Here is a 19,500-nt window from a genome sequence, read left to right as displayed (position 1 = left end):
ACTTTTTATCCCTAATCTTAAATCAGGTTGATTGATTACACCTGGCTCCAAATTCCTTATTCCAAGGATGCATAACACCTGGGCCAGTTGCCATTAGGAAAGATAACAGCAGGTTAATCCAATCCAACTTGGGACCCTTCTTAATGTTCTACACTTGTAAGTCCTTCCCAATTACAAGGACTTTGAGAAATGTGTTTTTCACTTAAGAAGAAGAGTTGGTTCTTATATGCCGCTTTCCTCTACCCGAGGGAGGCTCAAAGTAGCTTACAGTCACCTTCCCTTTCCTCTCCCCACAACAGACACCCTGTGTGATGCGTGAGGATGAATGAGAGAGCCCTGTTATTCCTGCTCAGTCAGAACAGCTTTATCAGCCCAAGGTCACCCAGCTGGCTGCATGTGAGGAATCTAACCTGGCTCGCCAGATTACTTGTCCACACTCCTAACCGCTACACCAAGCTGGCTCACTTAAGATACTGCATTTCTTCATGAATCAGCAAAAAAGGCAGAAGCGAAACATATATAAGATGTGAGGAAAGGCAAGATATGTCACTAGCTTCTAGGGACAATATCTTCCACATCGCTGCCTCCACACCGCCCTGTGAAGACGCAGATTCATAGGGGACAGCACAGAAACCACAAAGAATATTTCCAAGGTTAGTAACTGCTCCTCTTCAGAAGAAACCATGGCATGATGCTGACTCTGTGGCAGGTGATGGGAGTTGGGGTTGGGTTGGCTGATCTGGGTTGGGGAACTCTTGGAGATTTGGGGATGGAGGCTGGGGAGGACATTCTATGCCACAAAGTCCACATGCCAAAGAATCTGCTATTTCCAGAGGAACTGATTTCTGTAGATTGCAGGTGAGCTATAATCCCAGAGGATCCCTGGGTCCGAAGAGTAATGTAGTGGTCAGAAAATTGCCTTGGTAAAGGGGGTCTGTGATCTACTGTGACTGTGGCCAATTGGGGCCTATCACTGTAAAAATGCTCTGGACTAGGTAGGTTCTACACCACACATCATATTTAAAAGATTATACTTTCTTTCCGCTTTGGTTAAGACTTGTTTCCTGATTTCTGTAGTCCAGACCCCTCTTGTATTGCTCATGGGGTGCCCCTTGGTTGGATCCTACTTGATTTGTACCCTGTGATCTGTCTTGAGTCTCAGCCAGAGAGGCAGACCATAAATAACTACATCAGAGAAGCAAATAAATTAAGAAACAAAATTCTGTACAGGGTAATCTCAGTAAGAGGGATGAATGCTGGGGGAAACTTATTTCTGGCTGTAAAGCGTCCCTTTCATTATTCATGGTGATATGGACAATGCATGACACAGATGCATCACATGAGAGGACACAGGTATGAAGTTCTGGGCTTGGGGTTGGCAACCTCCAGATGTGGCCTAATGTTGTCCTAGGACTGCTCTCCAGATGTCAGAGATCAGTTCCCCTGGAGAACTTAGCAGCTTCCAAGGGCAGACCAAACAGCCTCACATCCTCTACCCTCACAACTCCAATGGCCCCCAGGCACTGTCTCTAGTCCTCTAGGAAATCCTCAAGTCAGAGTTGGCAACTGGGCTATATCTGAACAAGCCATGGAACTAAAGGAGAAAGCTTTTGATTGGGGAAAGTTCTGGCTCACAATTGAGGTTGTTTGTGAATTCTGGGATGCTTATCAGGTGAGAAGGCATGCTGCCTACTTCTGGGCTCACATTTCATGTCAAGGCAGCCGCTGACAGGAAAACGAAAGCTAAGCAGCTTGGCCTAGGTTTCTGTTTTTTGTAAATCAGGCAACTGGGCAGTGAAAGCATGCAGGAGGAGTAAACAAGGCAGCATTCCTGAGGGAGGGGTGAGCTGAATGTCCTTTTTCAGGAGCTGGCACTGGCCAGCCCTGATGTGCCATCTGTGCCTTCTAGATTCTGTTCCTGGCACCACTTTGCTATCTGTTTCAGATGCTTTGGAAGGGCCTGAGCAACCCCACGCAGAACATCCCCCCCCCCCGCGCTTTTGCTCTGTTTTATACATTTCATTGTTTAACATGAATAACATAGACCAAATCGAAGAAATACAAGAAAGATTATCAGGTTGCTACAGCTTCCACCTTATTATTATGGTACTTTATTAAACTGCTTCTTCACAAAGGCCATATACAGGTGCCAATTTTTCTGAAATTTTTCTGGCAGTCTTGTTTTTACAAAGCTTGTCAATTTTACTCTGTTTGCCAGTTTTGGCAAGCCAGCCAGTAAATCCTGGTGTGTGTGTGTGTGTGTGTGTGTTTTTAGTTAATATTTATTGATTAGATAAATATACACATACATAAGATTGTCATTGATTAATTGGTTCTCTTGAGAGATTCATCCCCCCTCCCTCCCTCACCTCCATTCAGTCATTGGTTAGTTTGATAGTCCGCGAAGAGCTTCCATTGATTCTGGAATTCATTTTCCGATCGGCTATTGATTAATACTGTCAGTCTCGCCAATTTAGCAAAGTCAGATAGCTTTTCTAACCAAAGTTCCCCACACAGAACATTTTGATTTAGGATCACACGTTTATTCAAGGCATGAGCTTTCGAGTGCAGGCACTTTTCCTCAGACTAAGACAGTGGAAATATAAAGTTAATTCTGTCAAATTAGTAAACTGTGTCACAACATCCAAAGACAGCCTTATGATAGTTGCCAGCTCAGCTTCTACTTCAGGAATGTTTCTCACTTTGGGGGAGACAGATGGGGCAAGCGACAAATGGTAAAGTGCAAGCTGTTTGTCACGTGCATAGACAGTTTTATTTCTCCCATGTTTTTGTGAACTACAACTGAATTCAAGGGGACTGATTGGCTGTTTTAGCAAAGAATGATCATGTGGCTGTATTTGGATGTTGTGACACAGCTTGCTAATTTAACAGAATTAACTTTATATTTCCTGTCATGATTGAAGTTCATAGTCTGAGGAAGAGTGCCTGGACTCGGAAGCCCACGCCTTGGATAAATCTTTGTTGGTCTTAAAGGTGCCCCTGGACTCTGATTTGGTTTTATTGTGCTGCTTCAGACCTACACAGCTACCCACTTGAATCTATCCTTATCATTATCATTATCATTATCATTATCATTATCATTATCATTATCATTATCATTATCATTATCATTATCATTATCATTATCATTATCATTATCATTATTATTTAATTTTTAGACCGCACTTCTCCAAATAGGTCTCAGGGCGGTTTACAACATAAACAGTTAAAACACAATAAAATCCCCATTAAAAAATCTCTCAGATTCCATGAGTCTCCGCGGACGGATGAGAATACGTCCGTCACCCAAATGGAGAGGGGGTGGTATCCTCAGTCGAGCCTTCAGGACATGGTGGTCTGACCATGGAACGATGTTATTCGCCACCAGATCTACTGCTACACCTGCACCAAAGATCAAATCGAGGGTGTGACCAGCCTGATGGGTGGGACCAGCAACAATCTGCGAGAACCCTAGTGTCTCCATGGCTGACACTAGATAGAGGCTAAGTCCTGAAGACGGCGCATCCGCGTGAACGTTGAAGTCCCCCAAAACTAAAAGTTTTGGGTACTGCAACGTCCAGGCAGCCACCACCTCCAGCAGGCCTGGTAGGGAATCTGGAGAGGCAGTGGGTGATCGATACACCAACCAGATCGCCACATTCTCGATCGATTCCCACCCAAGACCGACACACTCAATCCCCGGAATCGTTGGCGCAGGGAGAGCCCTGAAGGAGAAAGTCTCTCTGACCAGAATTGCCACCCCCTCCCCTCCCATGGAGCCGGGGTTGATACAGGATGGAAAACCCAGGCGGTGCCAGATCTTTCAAGGCGACGGTCTCACCTTTGTGCACCCAGCTTTCCATCACGCAAGCCAGGTCAGCCTCATGCCTTATGAAGTAATCCCACAGGGTTGAGGACTTGTTGTTTATTGACCTGGCATTGCATAGGATCAACACTGGTTCCACCCTAGCCCTCTCCCCCATGAATCTGGAGATGGGACGAAGATTTGAAGGGCAATGTCCATATCGACCAGGCTACCTGGTCGATTGTATGGGATACAATTTGTCAGTCTTTAAGGTGCTAATCTGGACTCTTGTTTGTTGGGAAGGCAGCCATGAATGGAGGGATGCCAGATTCTAGGTGAGAGCTTTTTCAGCTCTCTCCAGACTAGATCAGTTCCCTTGGAGAAAATGGTGCTTTGGGAGGTGAATTGTATGGTATTGTATGATACCCCACTGAGGTCTCTATCTTCCCCAAGCTCCATCCTCCAATTTTTAGAAGTTTCCCAAGTTTGTTTTGATGATTTCCTGGTTTGGAAAAATTAACAGCAGTTCATTCTCCACCCCCCCCCCCCTCCCCAGCTCAGGAGGACAGTCGGGTAGATTCAGGAGGAAAGTCAAGGGAGGGAGGAGGCTGAATTTCATCCTCCCTACTGTCCGGGCTTGTCCTTGCTCTTAGCTATATTCTCATTTAACCTTTTAGGGCGCAGACGTCTAAGTTTCAGAATCCAGCCTGCTTTTTCTTCCAAAGAATTCTGTCATCCCGTCTGTCAGACCTGAATAAAACCACAAAGTCCGCGTGTTTATGATTGTGCTCTAAGACAGGGGTAGTCAACCTGTGGTCCTCCAGATGTTCACGGACTACAATTCCCACGAGCCCCTGCCAGCATTTGCTGGCAGGGGCTCGTGGGAATTGTAGTCCATGAACATCTGGAGGACCACAGGTTGTCTACTCCTGCTCTGAGAAATGTTCTACCAGAGGAGCACGAGTTTTTTAATGAGCTACATTGCCTGTACATTGCGAGTCCTCTTCTAAGAGGCCTGCTTGTCTTGCCAGTATAAATTTTACGACATCCCCAGGATGTTGCATAGACCACAGGATCACCATTGCGTGTTGTGAATTGTTCGAGATAATATTTTTATTGTCGGTAGGGTTCATGAAATGTTTGGTAGATTTTGTGTTTTTGCAAGAGTAGCAATGCTTATAAGGAAAGTTAACCAATGGAAGGCTGGATCCTGGTAAATCAGATTGTGCATGAGTGTTGCAAAGAGATCTTTCTGACTGTTTTTCTTAAGCAACAAGAGGTCTTTTCTTGGACATAGGAACATCATCCAGTATGTTCCAATTCTTATCCATGTTGTGCTTTTTTTTTGAAGTCTGCACTTATCTGTCCCACTATATATTTCTGGTAAGGGCATGGAGATAGAGCGTGTTGGCTTAAGCACCAACGCCTACTCAGGGTGGCTGTCCCACCCTTGAGTGCCTCCTCCTCCAACCGGCTTGCCTGTCTATGCAGCGGCCAGCCAATCACCTTCCGTCCCCCACCCTTGACCACCTCCTCCTCCTTCCACTTCCCCCGGAGGCTGCAGATCCCTGCCGTGTGAGAGCTGCCCCTGCCGGTGAGTTCCCAGCAGCTGCCTGCAGCCTTTCCAGGTCCTGGAGGGACGGGCAGGCTGTCCACAGAGTTCTTCCACTCCACCCCCCTAACCTAGCGCTCCTTGTATTCCTGAATGCAACAGGCTTGGCCCCTAGTAGAAATATAAGTTAAATTACATACAAGCCTTCCAAGGTCACCTTTTTCTCACCTCTTAAAATTTCACTTTTTTCTAAAGCTGTTGTTTTGGTGTTTCTTTGTTGAACTTGCTGTAGGTATGCTTTGTTTGTTTTTCCTTTCCTGCAGTATTGAAGCCTCACTCTGAAAGTCCTGGGATCTAGTAACATTTCTCCTGATTCTAAGAAGTTGATCAAACGGTAAATTATTACTCACATATGGTGGGTTGTGGCTGTCATGTCTAAGAAGGGAATTTTTGTTAGTAGGTTTTCTGTGCAGGCTTGTAAAATGACCACAGTTTGGTCATTTTCCTTGAGAACAATAATGTCTAATGTGTATTTATAGAGAACCAAACCCAGGTATCTGTGTTTGCAATAGGGGTCCCCAGTGTGGTACCTATAGGGGCTGGCTCTTTCTCTTGATTTTGTAGGATCCATTTTGCAGCTGCTCCTGCCACCTTATGTTGGAATTCCAAAGATGCTTGTAGGCTCTAAAAGGATGGGGACCCTGGAATCCGACCACCGTAGGGACCATCTTTCTTGCTACATATGAAGTTTTAGAAAATCAAATTAATCTTCCAGTTTACATTCCACATCTGGATATACCATTCCCAGCTCTAGGTTGGGAAATATCTGTAGATTCTCCCCCTGAGCAGAGGATATCTTATTGTGTTTCCCACTCTGTTCTCCAGGGAGGCAGGAACAAACTCCTCCTCCTTCCCATCACCTGACACGTGTGCTTTTGATTCTGCCTTCTTCCTGCCTTTCAAAGGAGAGTGCTGGATCTCAGTCTATCCGTGCCATTATTCTTTAGCTTGCTACTTTCTTTCAATTTTAAGGTTGTTTCTTTCTCTAGGCTGTTTCCCTGATAGTTTTCTTCGTAGCTATTTTTTATTTCCTTTCTCTCTCTTTAGCTTATAGCCATTACTTCAACCCACCCTCCAAAGCAGCATTTTTATCCAGGGAAACTAATCTATATTGTCTGATGATCAATTGTAATAATAGGAGATCTCCAGGTTCTGTATAATATACTCTTCTTAGCACCAATCAGAATTAATTTTACTTTCAAAGTACATTTAATTCCTTTTCAAGTTGGGTGTGGGGAAGAATTATAAAGGGAAAACAATGTGCCTCAAAATGTTATGCTAACGCCGTGTATAAGAATCCTTGCAGTAGAACTGTGATAGAACTGGCATTGCCACATAGGCACTGGGTTCTGCTGGACACTAGTACATTGTGCTAGTTCTGCTGGGCTTGCTAAAATACTCCTGCCCCCTTCAGTTTCTACTGCAGAGATTTTTGGAGACTTTTATTATTTTCTGCTGGTCTTGTATTGTCATTGCTTTTGCAGGGGGATGTTTCCCCCCTTCTATTGGAAACAATGGAGTATGGGTACTTTCTTTAGGAAGCAATGACTTGTATCCCATAAATCGAATCCTCATCAAAAATTGAGTGCAGGTAGAGGAGCCTCTTGTGGCGAAGAGTGGTAAGGCAGCAGACATGCAGTCTGAAAGCTCTGCCCATGAGGCTGGGAGTTCAATCCCAGCAGCCGGCTCAAGGTTGACTCAGCCTTCCATCCTTCCGAGGTCGGTAAAATGAGTACCCAGCTTGCTGGGGGGTAAACGGTAATGACTGGGGAAGGCACTGGCAAACCACCCCGTATTGAGTCTGCCATGAAAACGCTGGAGGGCGTCACCCCAAGGGTCAGACATGACCCGGTGCTTGCACAGGGGATACCTTTACCTTTACCTAGAGGAGAGTCAGCAAGAGATTCCCTGTTTGGGGTCTCTAGTACACCAATGGAGGAGGGATTCTATCACTTCACAAACCATAGAAACGCCACCCATTTATTTAACTCCTCAATGTTCATGACTGTCTGTGGTTCATGAACCAGACACCTCACAAACCATGAAGTGAATTAAAACACATTCTCCCAGTTTGTGCCCATCTGTAGCCGTGTCTGAGTATCTTTGTCCTTATAAATGAAACGAGTGATGGCCAAAGATACAGCTTTTTCAGTGGTGGCACCATGCCTCTGGAAGCTGTTTCCAGGTTGCCCGCCTCTGTTACAGTTCATGCATACCAGCAGGGAGGTACTCTCCCCCTGTGTTTGAAGTGAGCTTAGAGGGTTTTTAAAACTCTGATTTTTAACCAGTTACAACATACCAACAAATCACTTATTTTTCTGTCCTTACAAAAGGCGGTTTTATATTAAGACTAGCGGCAAAGCCTATTGCACCCAGGAATATAATGGGCGCTTAGAAACACACCTGCACTGTGTCCTTCCTGTGTGGTGGCCCTCCTCCCCCTGCTTGAACTTGAGATCCAGCATGGTGCTGTAGTTAAAGAGAATGAGACTAAATCTCAAGGACTAGGTCTGACACCCCCACTCCAAGTGCAGAAAGCTGGATTATTAACCTCTAGGTAGTGGCCTCGAAATCTTAAGGAATAACAACTGAACTCCAAAGAACCAGTTCGTCTGGAGGAAACAGCTGGAAGGAAGGCAGGCTCTCCCAGGTCCCCAATTGGGGGTAGGGCATGCTGAAGTGTGTTCAAAGGCTGCCCTGGTCCAATGGGGCTAGTGGGAGGAATTTCCTCCATGTTCTGCACACACACTGCCCCCCCCCCAGTATGTACAGAGGAGTGTTGAAAGGCCCCACTGGACCCTAAGGGTTGGTGGGCAGCTTTTCCTGAATCTCCCACCCCCTGACTCGGGAGAGTGCAAAGTCTACACTTGGTCCCATTGGGGTTGCAGGGGGCTGGACCCTTTCTTCCCCCTTCACCTCCAGGATCTTGGGCAGGCATAGAGGCCACGCTCAGTGTCTTGGGGCTGGATGGCAGGCCAAGCCTCTTCCTCTCTCCCAGCCACCCCACTCTCTGGTCCAGCTTACCTTTGGGAAGTAAGCCAGCAGAGGGGGCTGGCTTTTATTCCAGCTGGTAGAAGGATGAGGAGGTGGTGGAGGAGGCTGAGGGTGGGACAGACCTGCCATTGGCCCTTCATGAGAGAGTGGACACTCCTGAGGGTTAATCAGGTATGGTGTCTGTCACACAACTTGAACTTCATTATAGTTAAAGACTAATTAAAGATGGTTAAAGATAAACATAAAGATCCGCATCTAATAAGAGAGCCTTAAGTAAATTGACCCGCCCCCACCCCAGTTCTATCTAGTCTCAGAGTAAAATATGATGGCAGCATTATTTAATGGAGTTAAGAATCACAATATTTGTATTTATCTTTCAGGTGAACTGAATCTTGTAGAAGAGTCATGGGTGGGAAAAGTTCAAGACCAGGGGTAAGGAGTGAACCTGAAGAGAAGTTTGTGAGGGAAGAAGAAAATCTCTCACTTCTGACTGCATCGGGAAAAGCCACTCTTGACATTGCCATCACAGGGGTATCAGGTGCTGGCAAATCATCCCTTGTCAACGCCCTGCGGGGAGTATCCGATTTTGATGAGGCAGCAGCCAGAACTGACGTGATAGAAGTAAAAACAGAGCCTGTGGGTTATCCCCACCCCACCATTCCAGATGTAATAATATGGGACCTCCCAGGAATTGGGACCCCTAATTTTAAAGCCAAGCAGTACCTAGAAAGGGTAAATTACAGCCAATATGATTTCTTCATAATCGTCGCTTCGAATCGCTTCACTGCCCATGACATCCAGCTGTCCCATGCAATTAAGAAACTGAAGAAGCAGTTCTACTACGTGCGGTCTAAAATGGACGTCAGCATTAGCAATGAAAAACTGAATCCAGCTTTCAATGAGGAAGCAACCCTTCAACGAGTCAGGAAATACTGTGTTGATAACTTGGTGGAGGCTGGCATTTCTTCTCCAAAGATTTTCCTCATCTCCAGTTGGTTTCCAGAAACGTACGATTTCCCCCTCCTGAAAAGAAGCTTAGAGAATGAAATAGAGGCTCTAAGGAGACGTATGTTAAGACCGGCTGAAAAGTACGTTGTTTCACGAATTCCTTATTTGATTTTCTTTGCGGATGAACAAAAAGTGTGTTTAAAAATGCAGACCTCCCCATATGTCCCACAAACAGCATTAAGATCAAGTAGTCAGAACCAACTCCGTGGTCTCTGGGCCTACAGGAGTAAAACTGGTCTCAACCAAGTCTCAAAGGTTTTAAAATCTAAATTATCCAACCTCTCTCTATGACTGTTCTATCCTGTATATCCTATATTGGATTGTTTTAATACATGTTGTTACTTGCTCTAGGCTGCAGAGGGAAAGGTGATTTAGAAGAATAAAGTAATAATAATAATAATTTTGTAGCTTTACCCCAATTTTAAAAGCTTTACAATACTATTATTATATTATGACAATTAAAGAACTCATATATGTTTAGTATAAATAAATATACTAAATGCACTTCCACATGGCAAAATCAATGTACTTTGTTTTTCCTCTCTAGGATTTAAATTTAAGTGACATGATTGCTGATTGGTGAAATTACTATGGGCCTGGCTGGAAATTGGAAGGGAGTTTTCCAAAGCATACCACGGTCGTGACTCAGGGCAGGCCATGGCAAACCATCTCCGAATGTTTCTAGCCTGACAGCCAGACATTCTCAGAATCTCCTGGCACGCTCTTAGAATCTCCTTGCACGCATGCCATATGATAAATCATAGAGAGCTGGCATGGTGCAATGGAAGCTTCTAATTCGCTCTTCCACATGGAACCAGCTGAGTGATCATGGGTTCATCACAGCCCTGATAATGCTATTCTCAGAGAGCAGTCCTGTGAGAGCTGTCTCAGCCTCACCTGAGTACCATATAAGTACCAAGTCTTCTTCTGTTCTGACCAAACAGTAATATCAGGGCTCTCTCAGCCCTACCTCCCTCACAGAGTGTCTGTTGTTGGAAGAGGAAGGGAAGGTGACTGTAAGCTACTTTGAGATTCCTTCAAGCAGTGAAAAGTGGGATATAGAAAACCAACTTCTTCCAAATAAGTCAGTCCTATGGGTGGAAAGAACAATTATGATTCTCTTTCCCAGGGTGTGGCTCCAATATACCTTGGGGCTACATTTTAGGATTTATATATTGATTGATTGATTATTGATTTATTGGATTTTAATACCGCCCTCCCATATTGCTCAGGGGGGTTCACATAAAACATTGTAGGGGTAATACATAGAACAGTCTAAGCATATAGCAGTCATAAAAAAACATAACAATAATCCAATAATTACTGTTCTAGAGTAACAGAATTTCAGTGTCTTTGGTTAACAGTAATATGGGATGGCAAAGAACTTACAACTTGAGTTCAAGTTAAAGAATCACATCTCTTTTTGATGCTGAAAACAGATCAACAAATTATCACATTTATGTTTGAATGCATTTCAACATAATGCATAACACGTCAACAGTTTCAGCGGCTCTGTTTAGAAAGGCACCTGGTGGTTGCATTGGACTGTTCTCCCAATAAGAACCTTGTTGTGGTGGCTTTTCTGTTAACTGCTGATGACTGCTGTTATCGCTAGATTTATTGCTCTTTCGTGCCATTGATATCTTTCCTGCACTGCTTCTACTTCCAATGTTTTCCTGTTCTTAGGCTTCTAAGGATGACATTTTCTTTCAAGTTTCTAAAACTATTATCTATAAGCAGCCTTGAGTACTCACTTAAAAAAGAGATGAGGGCTGGAAATCCCTAAGACTTCCTCAATAGATTACATATTTCTTTTTGTTTCTTAGATCAACCAAACCATCTAAAAGAAGTGATATTAGTTTCATTCGTCAAAAAACTTTAAAAAGTGACCTTGCCAAGATGAAGGATGCTCTGAGGAATAGAAATGTTGAAGAGGTGGCTAAGGAAATTCATCAAGAATTGAATGAATTACAAAACGTCAGGCTTGACATTGCCATCACAGGGGTCTCAGGGGCTGGCAAATCATCCCTTGTGAATGCCCTGAGGGGCATGACTGATTATGAAGAAGGTGCAGCTGAGATTGGAATAACGCAAACAACAATGGAGTGTTGTGCCTATCCACATCCCTTATTTCCGAATGTAACTATCTGGGATCTGCCAGGAATTGGGACACCTGAATTTAGACCACAGAATTACCTAAAGAAGGTCAGTTTTAACCGGTATGATTTTTTTATCATTGTGGGTTCAGAACGTTTCACTGAGAATGACGTCCTCCTGGCCCATGAAATTCAGAAAATGAAGAAGAAATTCTACTTTGTGCGCTCCAAAATGGATGCCAGTATAGCTGCTGAAAGCAGGAACCCAAACTTTAATCTGGACAAATCCATTCAGAAGATACGTAAAGCTTGTTGTTATGGACTGACAGAGGCAGGAGAATCTGATCCAAGAGTTTTCCTAATCTCCAAGCGAGATTTGAGTAAATTTGATTTCTCAGATCTACAAGAAACCTTAGAAAACGACCTGGATGACCTCAAGAGACATGCCTTAATTCTGTCTATGCCACTTTTCTCAAGAAAAATCCTCAAAAAGAAAATGGATGCTATGGAATCCCTTATATGGAAACTTGCTTTTGTATCCTGTGCTATTGGAGTGGTTCCTGTTCCAGGACTTTCTTTGGCTTGTGATCTTGGCATCTTGGTAAGAACATTGCTGTATTTCTACAAAGCTTTTGGCTTGGATGAGGAGTCCCTGCACAGAGTTGCCAAAGTGTTTGGCAAAGATTACGGAGTGCTGAAATCTGCTATTAAAAAGTCTCCAATGTCCAGTGAGATTACACTCGAATTTATAATTAGCCTCTTAGGCCGGTCCGTGATTTGGGCAACCCTGACGGCATTAGATCTTGTCTTGCATTTTGTACCAGGGTTGGGCAGTCTGTTTGGAGGAGCTAGTTCCTTCGCTACCACATTCTTCATGTTGAGGAGCTTTCTGAAGGACATTGTAGAAGATGCGGAGAACGTTCGGAGAAAAGCTACTGAGCCTTGACTGTCATGATGCCCTGGCCAAGGACCCAAGTCACGAACTGGTAAATAGTCCCAGGTGCAAAATATATGGAATTGTTCATGGGACCAGAACTCAAGAACAAGGAAACTAGTTTTGAATTTTAGATCTGAAGCTTATTTTTTCCAGTGGATTCCTGAAATCATTGAAGTTTCCAGTAAGAAATTTTTAAAAATCTACCTTGATAGTTCCAGCTTTGAAGCTGCCTTTCCCCCTTCCTGCTGGACCAAAAAGTCTTTCAGTGGCTGCTTTCCTTCCTACGGAACCGGACACAGAGGGTTGCGGTTGGGGAAGAGATGTCATGCCCCTATTAACTTCCTTGTGGACTTCCTCAGGTGCAGTCCTCTCCCCCACAGTTTTAAACATCTTTATGTGCCCTCTGGTCAGCTGGTCCAGAGTTTTGGGATGGGCTGTCATCAATACACTGATGACACCCAGCTCTGTCTCCTCATGGACAGGCACCAGAACTCCACACACACCCCGGATACATTTGCTAGGTGCTTGGAAGCCATAGCTGGGTGGTTAGAGAAGAGTCATCTGAAACTTATCTCCTCCAAGACGGAGGTCCTGTGGCTGGGAAGGAAGGGGGCAGACCAGGAAGAAGAAGAAGAAGAAGAAGAAGAGTTGGTTCTTATATGCCGCTTTTCCCTACCTGAAGGAGGCTCAAAGCGGCTTACAGTCGCCTTCCCATTCCTCTCCCCACAACAGACACCCTGTGGGGTGGGTGAGGCTGAGAGAGCACTGATATCACTGCCCGGTCAGAACAGTTTTATCAGTGCCGTGGCGAGCCCAAGGTCACCCAGCTGGTTGCATGTGGGGGAGCGCAGATTCGAACCTGGCATGCCAGATTAGAAGTCTGCACTCCTAACCACTACACCAAGCTGGAAGCGTGATTGCCCAACCTAGCTGGGGTGCATCTTAATATCTTGTCCTGTGCTAGGAATCAGGGAGTGATCCAGGATACCTTCCTTATTATGGAGGTCACAGGTCACAAGAGTAGTGCACCTGGCATTCTTCCATCGTCACCAGGCAAAGCTACTAATACCCTATCTGTCCACAGAGCACTTGGCCACAGTGATCCATGTGACCATCACCTGCAGAATTGACTGCTGTAACTCGCTCTAGGCAGGCCTTCCGTTGTTCTTGACACAGAAATTGCAGCAGGTACAAAATGCAGCAGCTAGGGTCCTCACAGGAACATCTTGGAGGACCCACATCCAGCCAGTGATGAGGCAGCTGCATAGGTTACCAGTTGCAGCCCAAATCAAGTTCAAGGGTTTGGTCTTGACCTTTAAGGCCCTTCATGATCTGGGACCCACATACCTGAGGGACCACCTATTGCCTTGTTCTCCCTGCAGGTACTTTGCAGGTACTATTTTTTTGGTGGTTCTTAGCCCCCAAGAAGTTCACCTGGTCTCAACCAGGACCAGGGCCCTTTCGGTCTTGGCCCCAACCTGGTGGAATGGACTCCTGGAAGAGCTGAGGGCCCAGTAGTAGCTTTTGTGGTTCCTCAGGCCTGTAAAACGGAGTTCTTTGCCAGGTCAATTGGTTGAGTCCAAGGTCCAGAAGATCTACTTGGAGCCCTTTCTCAAATTAGAACAGTAGAAATGAGTTTGATTTTTTTTTTGCTGTCAGAGTAGCTATCTTGTAAAGTTCATGTTTTTAATGTTGTTATTTGATGTGGGATTTTATTCTGTAACCCGCCACGAGACGTTTTACGAGAGTGCAGGTGATAAATAAACAAACAAATAAATACAATTAACCCCTGGGTCCTTTAAGCCAAGATAGGCTTTCAGGGTCCTTAGGGAAGGGGGTGGCTGAAGACTCAAATCTCACAGAATGGCTTGTTAGTTGGATCTCTCCCCAGTAATCGATGCCAGTCTCACTGTTCTGTAGCTCACTAGGGAGAAAAAAGCTTTGGTTTGGGGGTAGAATCAGGTCCAGAGTTGAAACAGTTAGATATCTATCAAATCCCATTCACAGATCCATCCATGGTATGCTGGGGGAAGGAGAGAGGTAATGATTCTTTGGATAACCCCAAGGACAAAATATTCCACTAATTTACCTGGGGTAGACGTTAGTTCATCTGGTCTGAGATTTCTTGGATGCTCTCAGCTCATTCCTTGAGAACAACTATAATGTTATTGATATTCATAGCAACATCATCATCTATAGCCAGTCTCTGACCGAGAGATTCAATCAAACAGCACAAATCCGATTTTTAAAAAATTCTAGTACGGTGGAGAAGGATCGAAGAGCTGGAAAAGGAATTGATTTGAAAACCCTTCTAACGCAAAACCCCAAACCGAACAGAACACCACAGCAGATTTCAGCCAAGGACTCCCTAAGGCAGGCTCTCTCAACCAGGGTTTTGTAAAGACAACATTGGTGGGAGAAGGGACATGACTTGAGATTTTTTGTGATACATCTATTCAAACAACACATTAAATCCAAGAGATCCTAGAACATTTTTGCCATTAGAATTTGCAAGTAGAATCTTTTAGACACAGTAGAAACACGTGGTTTAAATTCTTCTTTAGATCTATCTTGTTTTTAATGAGGTTTTTTTTGTGATTATCATTATCTGAGGGACCCCTGTTGCCTTATGCCCCCCACAGGGCTCTTCGCTCTCTGGGCACTAATCTATTGGTCGTTCCTGGCGCCAGGGAAGCTTGCCTGGCCGTGACCAGGGCCAGGGCCTTTTTGGTCCTGGCCCCGACCTGGTGGAATGAGCTCCTGGGCGAGCTACGGGCCCTGTGGGATCTTTTAGCATACAGCAGGGCCTGCAAAACAGAGCTCTTCTGCCAGGTCTATGGTTGATGCCAGGCGGCAAAAAAAGATCATGCCCCCCTCCCTACATAAGTGGCGGTAGCGATTTATATCAGTGCCCTCAGTTCACCCTCTCCCTGCTCGTATGTGTTTTATGGGATTGTTCGATTGGGTATGCATTTTCTGCTGCAGTATCTTTTCTGGTATTTTTTGACTCAGGCTTTTGTATTGTATTGAATGGATTTGTATGCCTGTTTTAAGGGGTTTTATGGGTTTTTTAATCGAACATTGTAACCTGCCTCGAGCCCTCATGGGGAGCCAGGCAATACATTTAAATATAATCTAATGATTATATTTAAATGTATTGCCTGGCTCCCCATGAGGGCTCGAGGCAGGTTACAATGTTCGATTAAAAAAACCATAAAGGTAAAGGTAAAGGTATCCCGCGTGCAAGCACCGAGTCATGTCTGACCCTTGGGGTGACGCCCTCCAGCGTTTTCATGGCAGACTCAATACGGGGTGGTTTGCCAGTGCCTTCCCCAGTCATGACCGTTTACCCCCCAGCAAGCTGGGTACTCATTTTACCGACCTCGGAAGGATGGAAGGCTGAGTCAACCTTGAGCCAGCTGCTGGGATTGAACTCCCAGCCTCATGGGCAAAGCTTTCAGACGGCTGCCTTACCACTCTGCGCCACAAGAGGCTCATAAAAAAACCATAAAACCCCTTAAAACAGGCATACAAATCCATTCAATACAATACAAAAGCCTGAGTCAAAAAATACCAGAAAAGATACTGCAGCAGAAAATGCATACCCAATCGAACAATCCCATAAAACACATACGAGCAGGGAGAGGGTGAACTGAGGGCACTGATATAAATCGCTACCGCCACTTATGTAGGGAGGGGGGCATGATCTTTTTTTGCCGCCTGGCATCAACCATAGACCTGGCAGAAGAGCTCTGTTTTGGCAGGATCACACCTTCTTTCATTTTGTATATTTACTCTTATGCCAGTAATGAGCTTTGTATCCCTTCTAAGAAGTACTTTAGAGCAGTGGTCCCCAACCCCCGGGCCGTGGTCCCGTGCCGGGCTGTGAAGGCCTCGGTGCCGGGCCGCGGCTCCGTCTTCCTGCCCCCCCCCACAACAAGAAGCTCGCCAGACTGCGAGCAAATCGGCCGCCAAAGTGGTCGATTAGCTTGTGGCCCAGCAAGCTTCTTGCTTCAGGAGGGGGGGGGGGAAGAGAAGCTTGCCGGGGGCGCAAACGCGCGCACAGCGCGTGCGCATTTGTTCCCCCGCCAGATGCGTGTTTGTGCTGGGGCTGCCGCATGTGTGCAGGACCCCGGGTCGCCCTCTCCCCCCACCCCAGCACAGCGGTCCGCGGCCTGCAAAAGGTTGCGGACCGCTGCTTTAGAGCTATTTCCTAAACTTTGAATGGGTAAGTTCACTTTATTATTTCATGTGTGTACTGTTAATCGAGCCCTTAGCAGTTTTTCATTGTAATAAAGAATACTTTTAAAATTATGTTTCCTTCAGATATTTAGGATTAGAATATTTTGAATGGGATCAAAGAATGTTTATTTCTCTTTTTGGTGTGTTGTGTATTTTTACATTTTATAATATACTAGAGGCAAAGCCCACTGCACTCAGGAATGCAACAGGTGCTAGCACATATACCTGCACTGTGACCTTCCTGGATTGTGGCTCTGCCTGCTCCCTGATGGATCTTGAGATCTGGTGTGGTGAAGTGCTTAAAGAGTAGCAGACTCTAATCTCAAGAGCTGGGTTTGATTCATGACTCCTCCTCCCTATATAACAAGCTAGGTTGCCAACTTCCAGGTGAGACCCTGGAGACCTTCAGGAATAACAACTGATCTCCAAGAAAGAAGGAGAATTAACCAGGAAGGAAGGAAGGAGGGAAGGAAGGGAGGGAGGGAGGGAGAAAAAGAGATAAAGAGAAAGAACAGATGAAAGGAAAGGAGAAAGGAAGGAAAAAGAGGGAGAAAGGATGGGTGAAAGAAAGGATGAAAGAAAAAGAAAAAAGAGTAAGAAAGAGGAAAAGTGGTAGGAGGTGTGGAAGGAAGAAGAGAAAGGAAGAAAGAAGGGAAGGGAGGAAAAAGGGAGAAAGGAGGAAATGAAGGAGAAAGGGAGACATGGAGGAAGGAGAAAGGAGGGAGGGAGGATGAAAGAAAAAGGATGAAGGGAGAAAGGATGAAAGGAAAGATGAAACAGAAAGACGGAAGGAAGGAAGGAAGGGTTTAGTTCTGGAGAAAACAGCTGCTTTCGAGGGGCATTGGCCTTCCTACCTGCCAATCAGGTATGGCCAATCAGGTAGGGACTGAGTTGTCTGCACACAACTAGAACTTTATTATGTTTAGTGCTACACGTGTGTTTTGTTTGGGGGGGGGAAGCATGTAACTATTTACATATGTTATCATTTGGAACTAGAATAAGAGTTTTGAATAGAATTAAGGAAGGCTGAATCATCCTGTTGAGCGACACTCCTTTTGGTGAGTGGCTTGAAAAAGAAATTCTTGGAATGGGGCGATTGATATAGCTGGCTCCCCCATTGCCACAACCACCAACAGCCATCCACAGCCATGATCTTCAACATCAGTTCTTCTCAGCTTCTTCAATCAAAACAAATCGGGGAGAGCCGTTGAAATGAAGGGACTTTGGTTGTTCATGTTTAATTTCTGAAGATAATCTCTGAATATAATCTCTGAATATAAATTTTGTTTGTAGAAATTGGAATATTTTGTTAACATAGGACATTGGATTCCAGATATTCTGGATTCCTTTTCTGATGTAGTTCTATTGCACACTCCCCTCTTTTTGGTTTCTGTCCAGATGTGTCCTGAAGTTCTTCCAGGGCTGCTCTCCAGGTGTCAGAGATCAGTTCCCCTGGAGAACTCAGCAGTTTCCAAGGGCAGATCAAACAGCCTCACATCCTCCATCCCCACAACCTCCACCCTCAAGACTCCCACGGCCCCCAGGCACTGTCTCCAGTCCTCCAGGAAATCCCCAAGGCAGAGTTGGCAACTGGGCTGTATCTGAACAAGCCATGGAACTAACGGAGAAAGCCTCCATTCCACGGGAGGAGGAGATTTGATTGGGGAAAGTTCTGGCTCACAATTGAGGCTGTTTGTGTAGCTCTGTGATGCTTATCAGCCGGGAAGGCATACTGCCAGCTTCTGGGTTCATTGACATTTCTTTTCAAGGCAGCCTCTGACAGGAAAACGAAAGCTAAGCAGCTCGGCCTAAGTTTCTGTTTCTTGTAAACCAGCCGACTGAGCAGTGGAAGCATGGAGGAGGAGTAAACAAGGCAGCATTCGCAAGGGAGGGAACAAAAGGGCAAGCTGACTGTCCTTTTCCACAGGAGCTGGCAACACACAGAGGTCATCCCAGGTTATCTCAGGGGAGGTCAGTTCAGAGTTTCCTCTGGCCAGCCCTCATGTGCAATCTGTGTCCTCCCGATTCCTGAAGGGCCCGAGGAACCCCAGAAACAAAATTTTGATTTAGGATCACACGTTTATTCCTTGGAGTATCTGCAAACTGAGTCACGGCTCACAAACACTGCTGTCGGGATACAATGTGTCAGTCTTTAAGGCGCCTCTGGATTCATTTGTTTGGGGGTGGGAAGTCAGCAGTGGATGTAGGGATGCCATCCTCCAGGTGGGACCTGTTGCAGCTCATCTGCAGCCTTGAGAGACCAATTCTCTTGGAGAAAATGGTGTTTTGGATTGTATGGCATGGTATGTTACCCCATGAGGTCTCTTTCTTTTCCACGCTCCATCCTACAATCCCAACCTGGATCTGCTGGTGGGCAGGGGGGAACTGACCACCCTAGGTGCATGCCCTCGGTCAAACACCCTGTAGAAACATGAAGCAAATCCCACCACTTATGTCTAAATGCACACTTTGTGTAGACGTGGAGTTTTAAACCATCTCTCCTAAATACCTGTTTATTTCCCAAAGACCACAACACCCCAACTCCTTTCCCACCATCCCAATCCCATCACTCTTCTACAGGGAAAAAATAATCCCTCTCCTCATCGCCATACACTTGGGACAGGGGGTGTCCACAATATTTCAAGTACTGAATTCCCATATCCTGAGGGCGTATTTTCCAAAAACAATTAAAATGCTTTGTTTTCTTTTTAACCGTTTTTCTCTGGTTTTTGGTGTGCATGGGGCTGCGGTGGGGTAAGTCTTGGCCAGCTTTGGGGTGGGAAACACCTGGAAACTTTGGGGGTGG

General features: G+C 45.3%; 1 protein-coding gene across 2 annotated transcripts; it reads left to right on the top strand.

The window, feature by feature from the left end:
• The first annotated feature begins 503 nt into the window (after positions 1-503).
• On the top strand, positions 504-14,234 carry LOC143837249 (interferon-inducible GTPase 5-like). 2 transcript variants are annotated; one of them, XM_077336857.1, is made up of 4 exons: positions 504-653; positions 5,681-5,751; positions 8,792-9,499; positions 11,246-14,234. In XM_077336857.1, the coding sequence occupies exons 3-4, from the start codon at positions 8,817-8,819 to the stop codon at positions 12,459-12,461; spliced, it is 1,899 nt and encodes a 632-aa protein (XP_077192972.1). In that variant the 5' UTR covers positions 504-653; positions 5,681-5,751; positions 8,792-8,816; the 3' UTR covers positions 12,462-14,234. The 2 variants fall into 2 exon arrangements, with proteins under 2 accessions (XP_077192972.1, XP_077192974.1); XM_077336859.1 differs by lacking the exon at positions 5,681-5,751 and having other exon boundaries at positions 514-653.
• The last annotated feature ends 5,266 nt before the right edge of the window (positions 14,235-19,500 follow it).

The sequence above is a fragment of the Paroedura picta genome, chromosome 5 (genome assembly GCF_049243985.1).
Source record: "Paroedura picta isolate Pp20150507F chromosome 5, Ppicta_v3.0, whole genome shotgun sequence".
Classification (NCBI taxonomy): Eukaryota; Metazoa; Chordata; class Lepidosauria; order Squamata; family Gekkonidae; genus Paroedura; species Paroedura picta.
This window is presented reverse-complemented; position numbering and strand designations above follow the sequence as displayed.

Coding starts and splice junctions, on each gene's coding strand:
- LOC143837249 (XM_077336857.1), top strand. CDS start 8,817: ATGGGTGGGAAAAGTTCAAGACCAGGGGTAAGGAGTGAACCTGAAGAG. Junction 9,500..11,245: donor ATGTTAAGACCGGCTGAAAA/GTACGTTGTTTC, acceptor TTTGTTTCTTAG/ATCAACCAAACCATCTAAAA.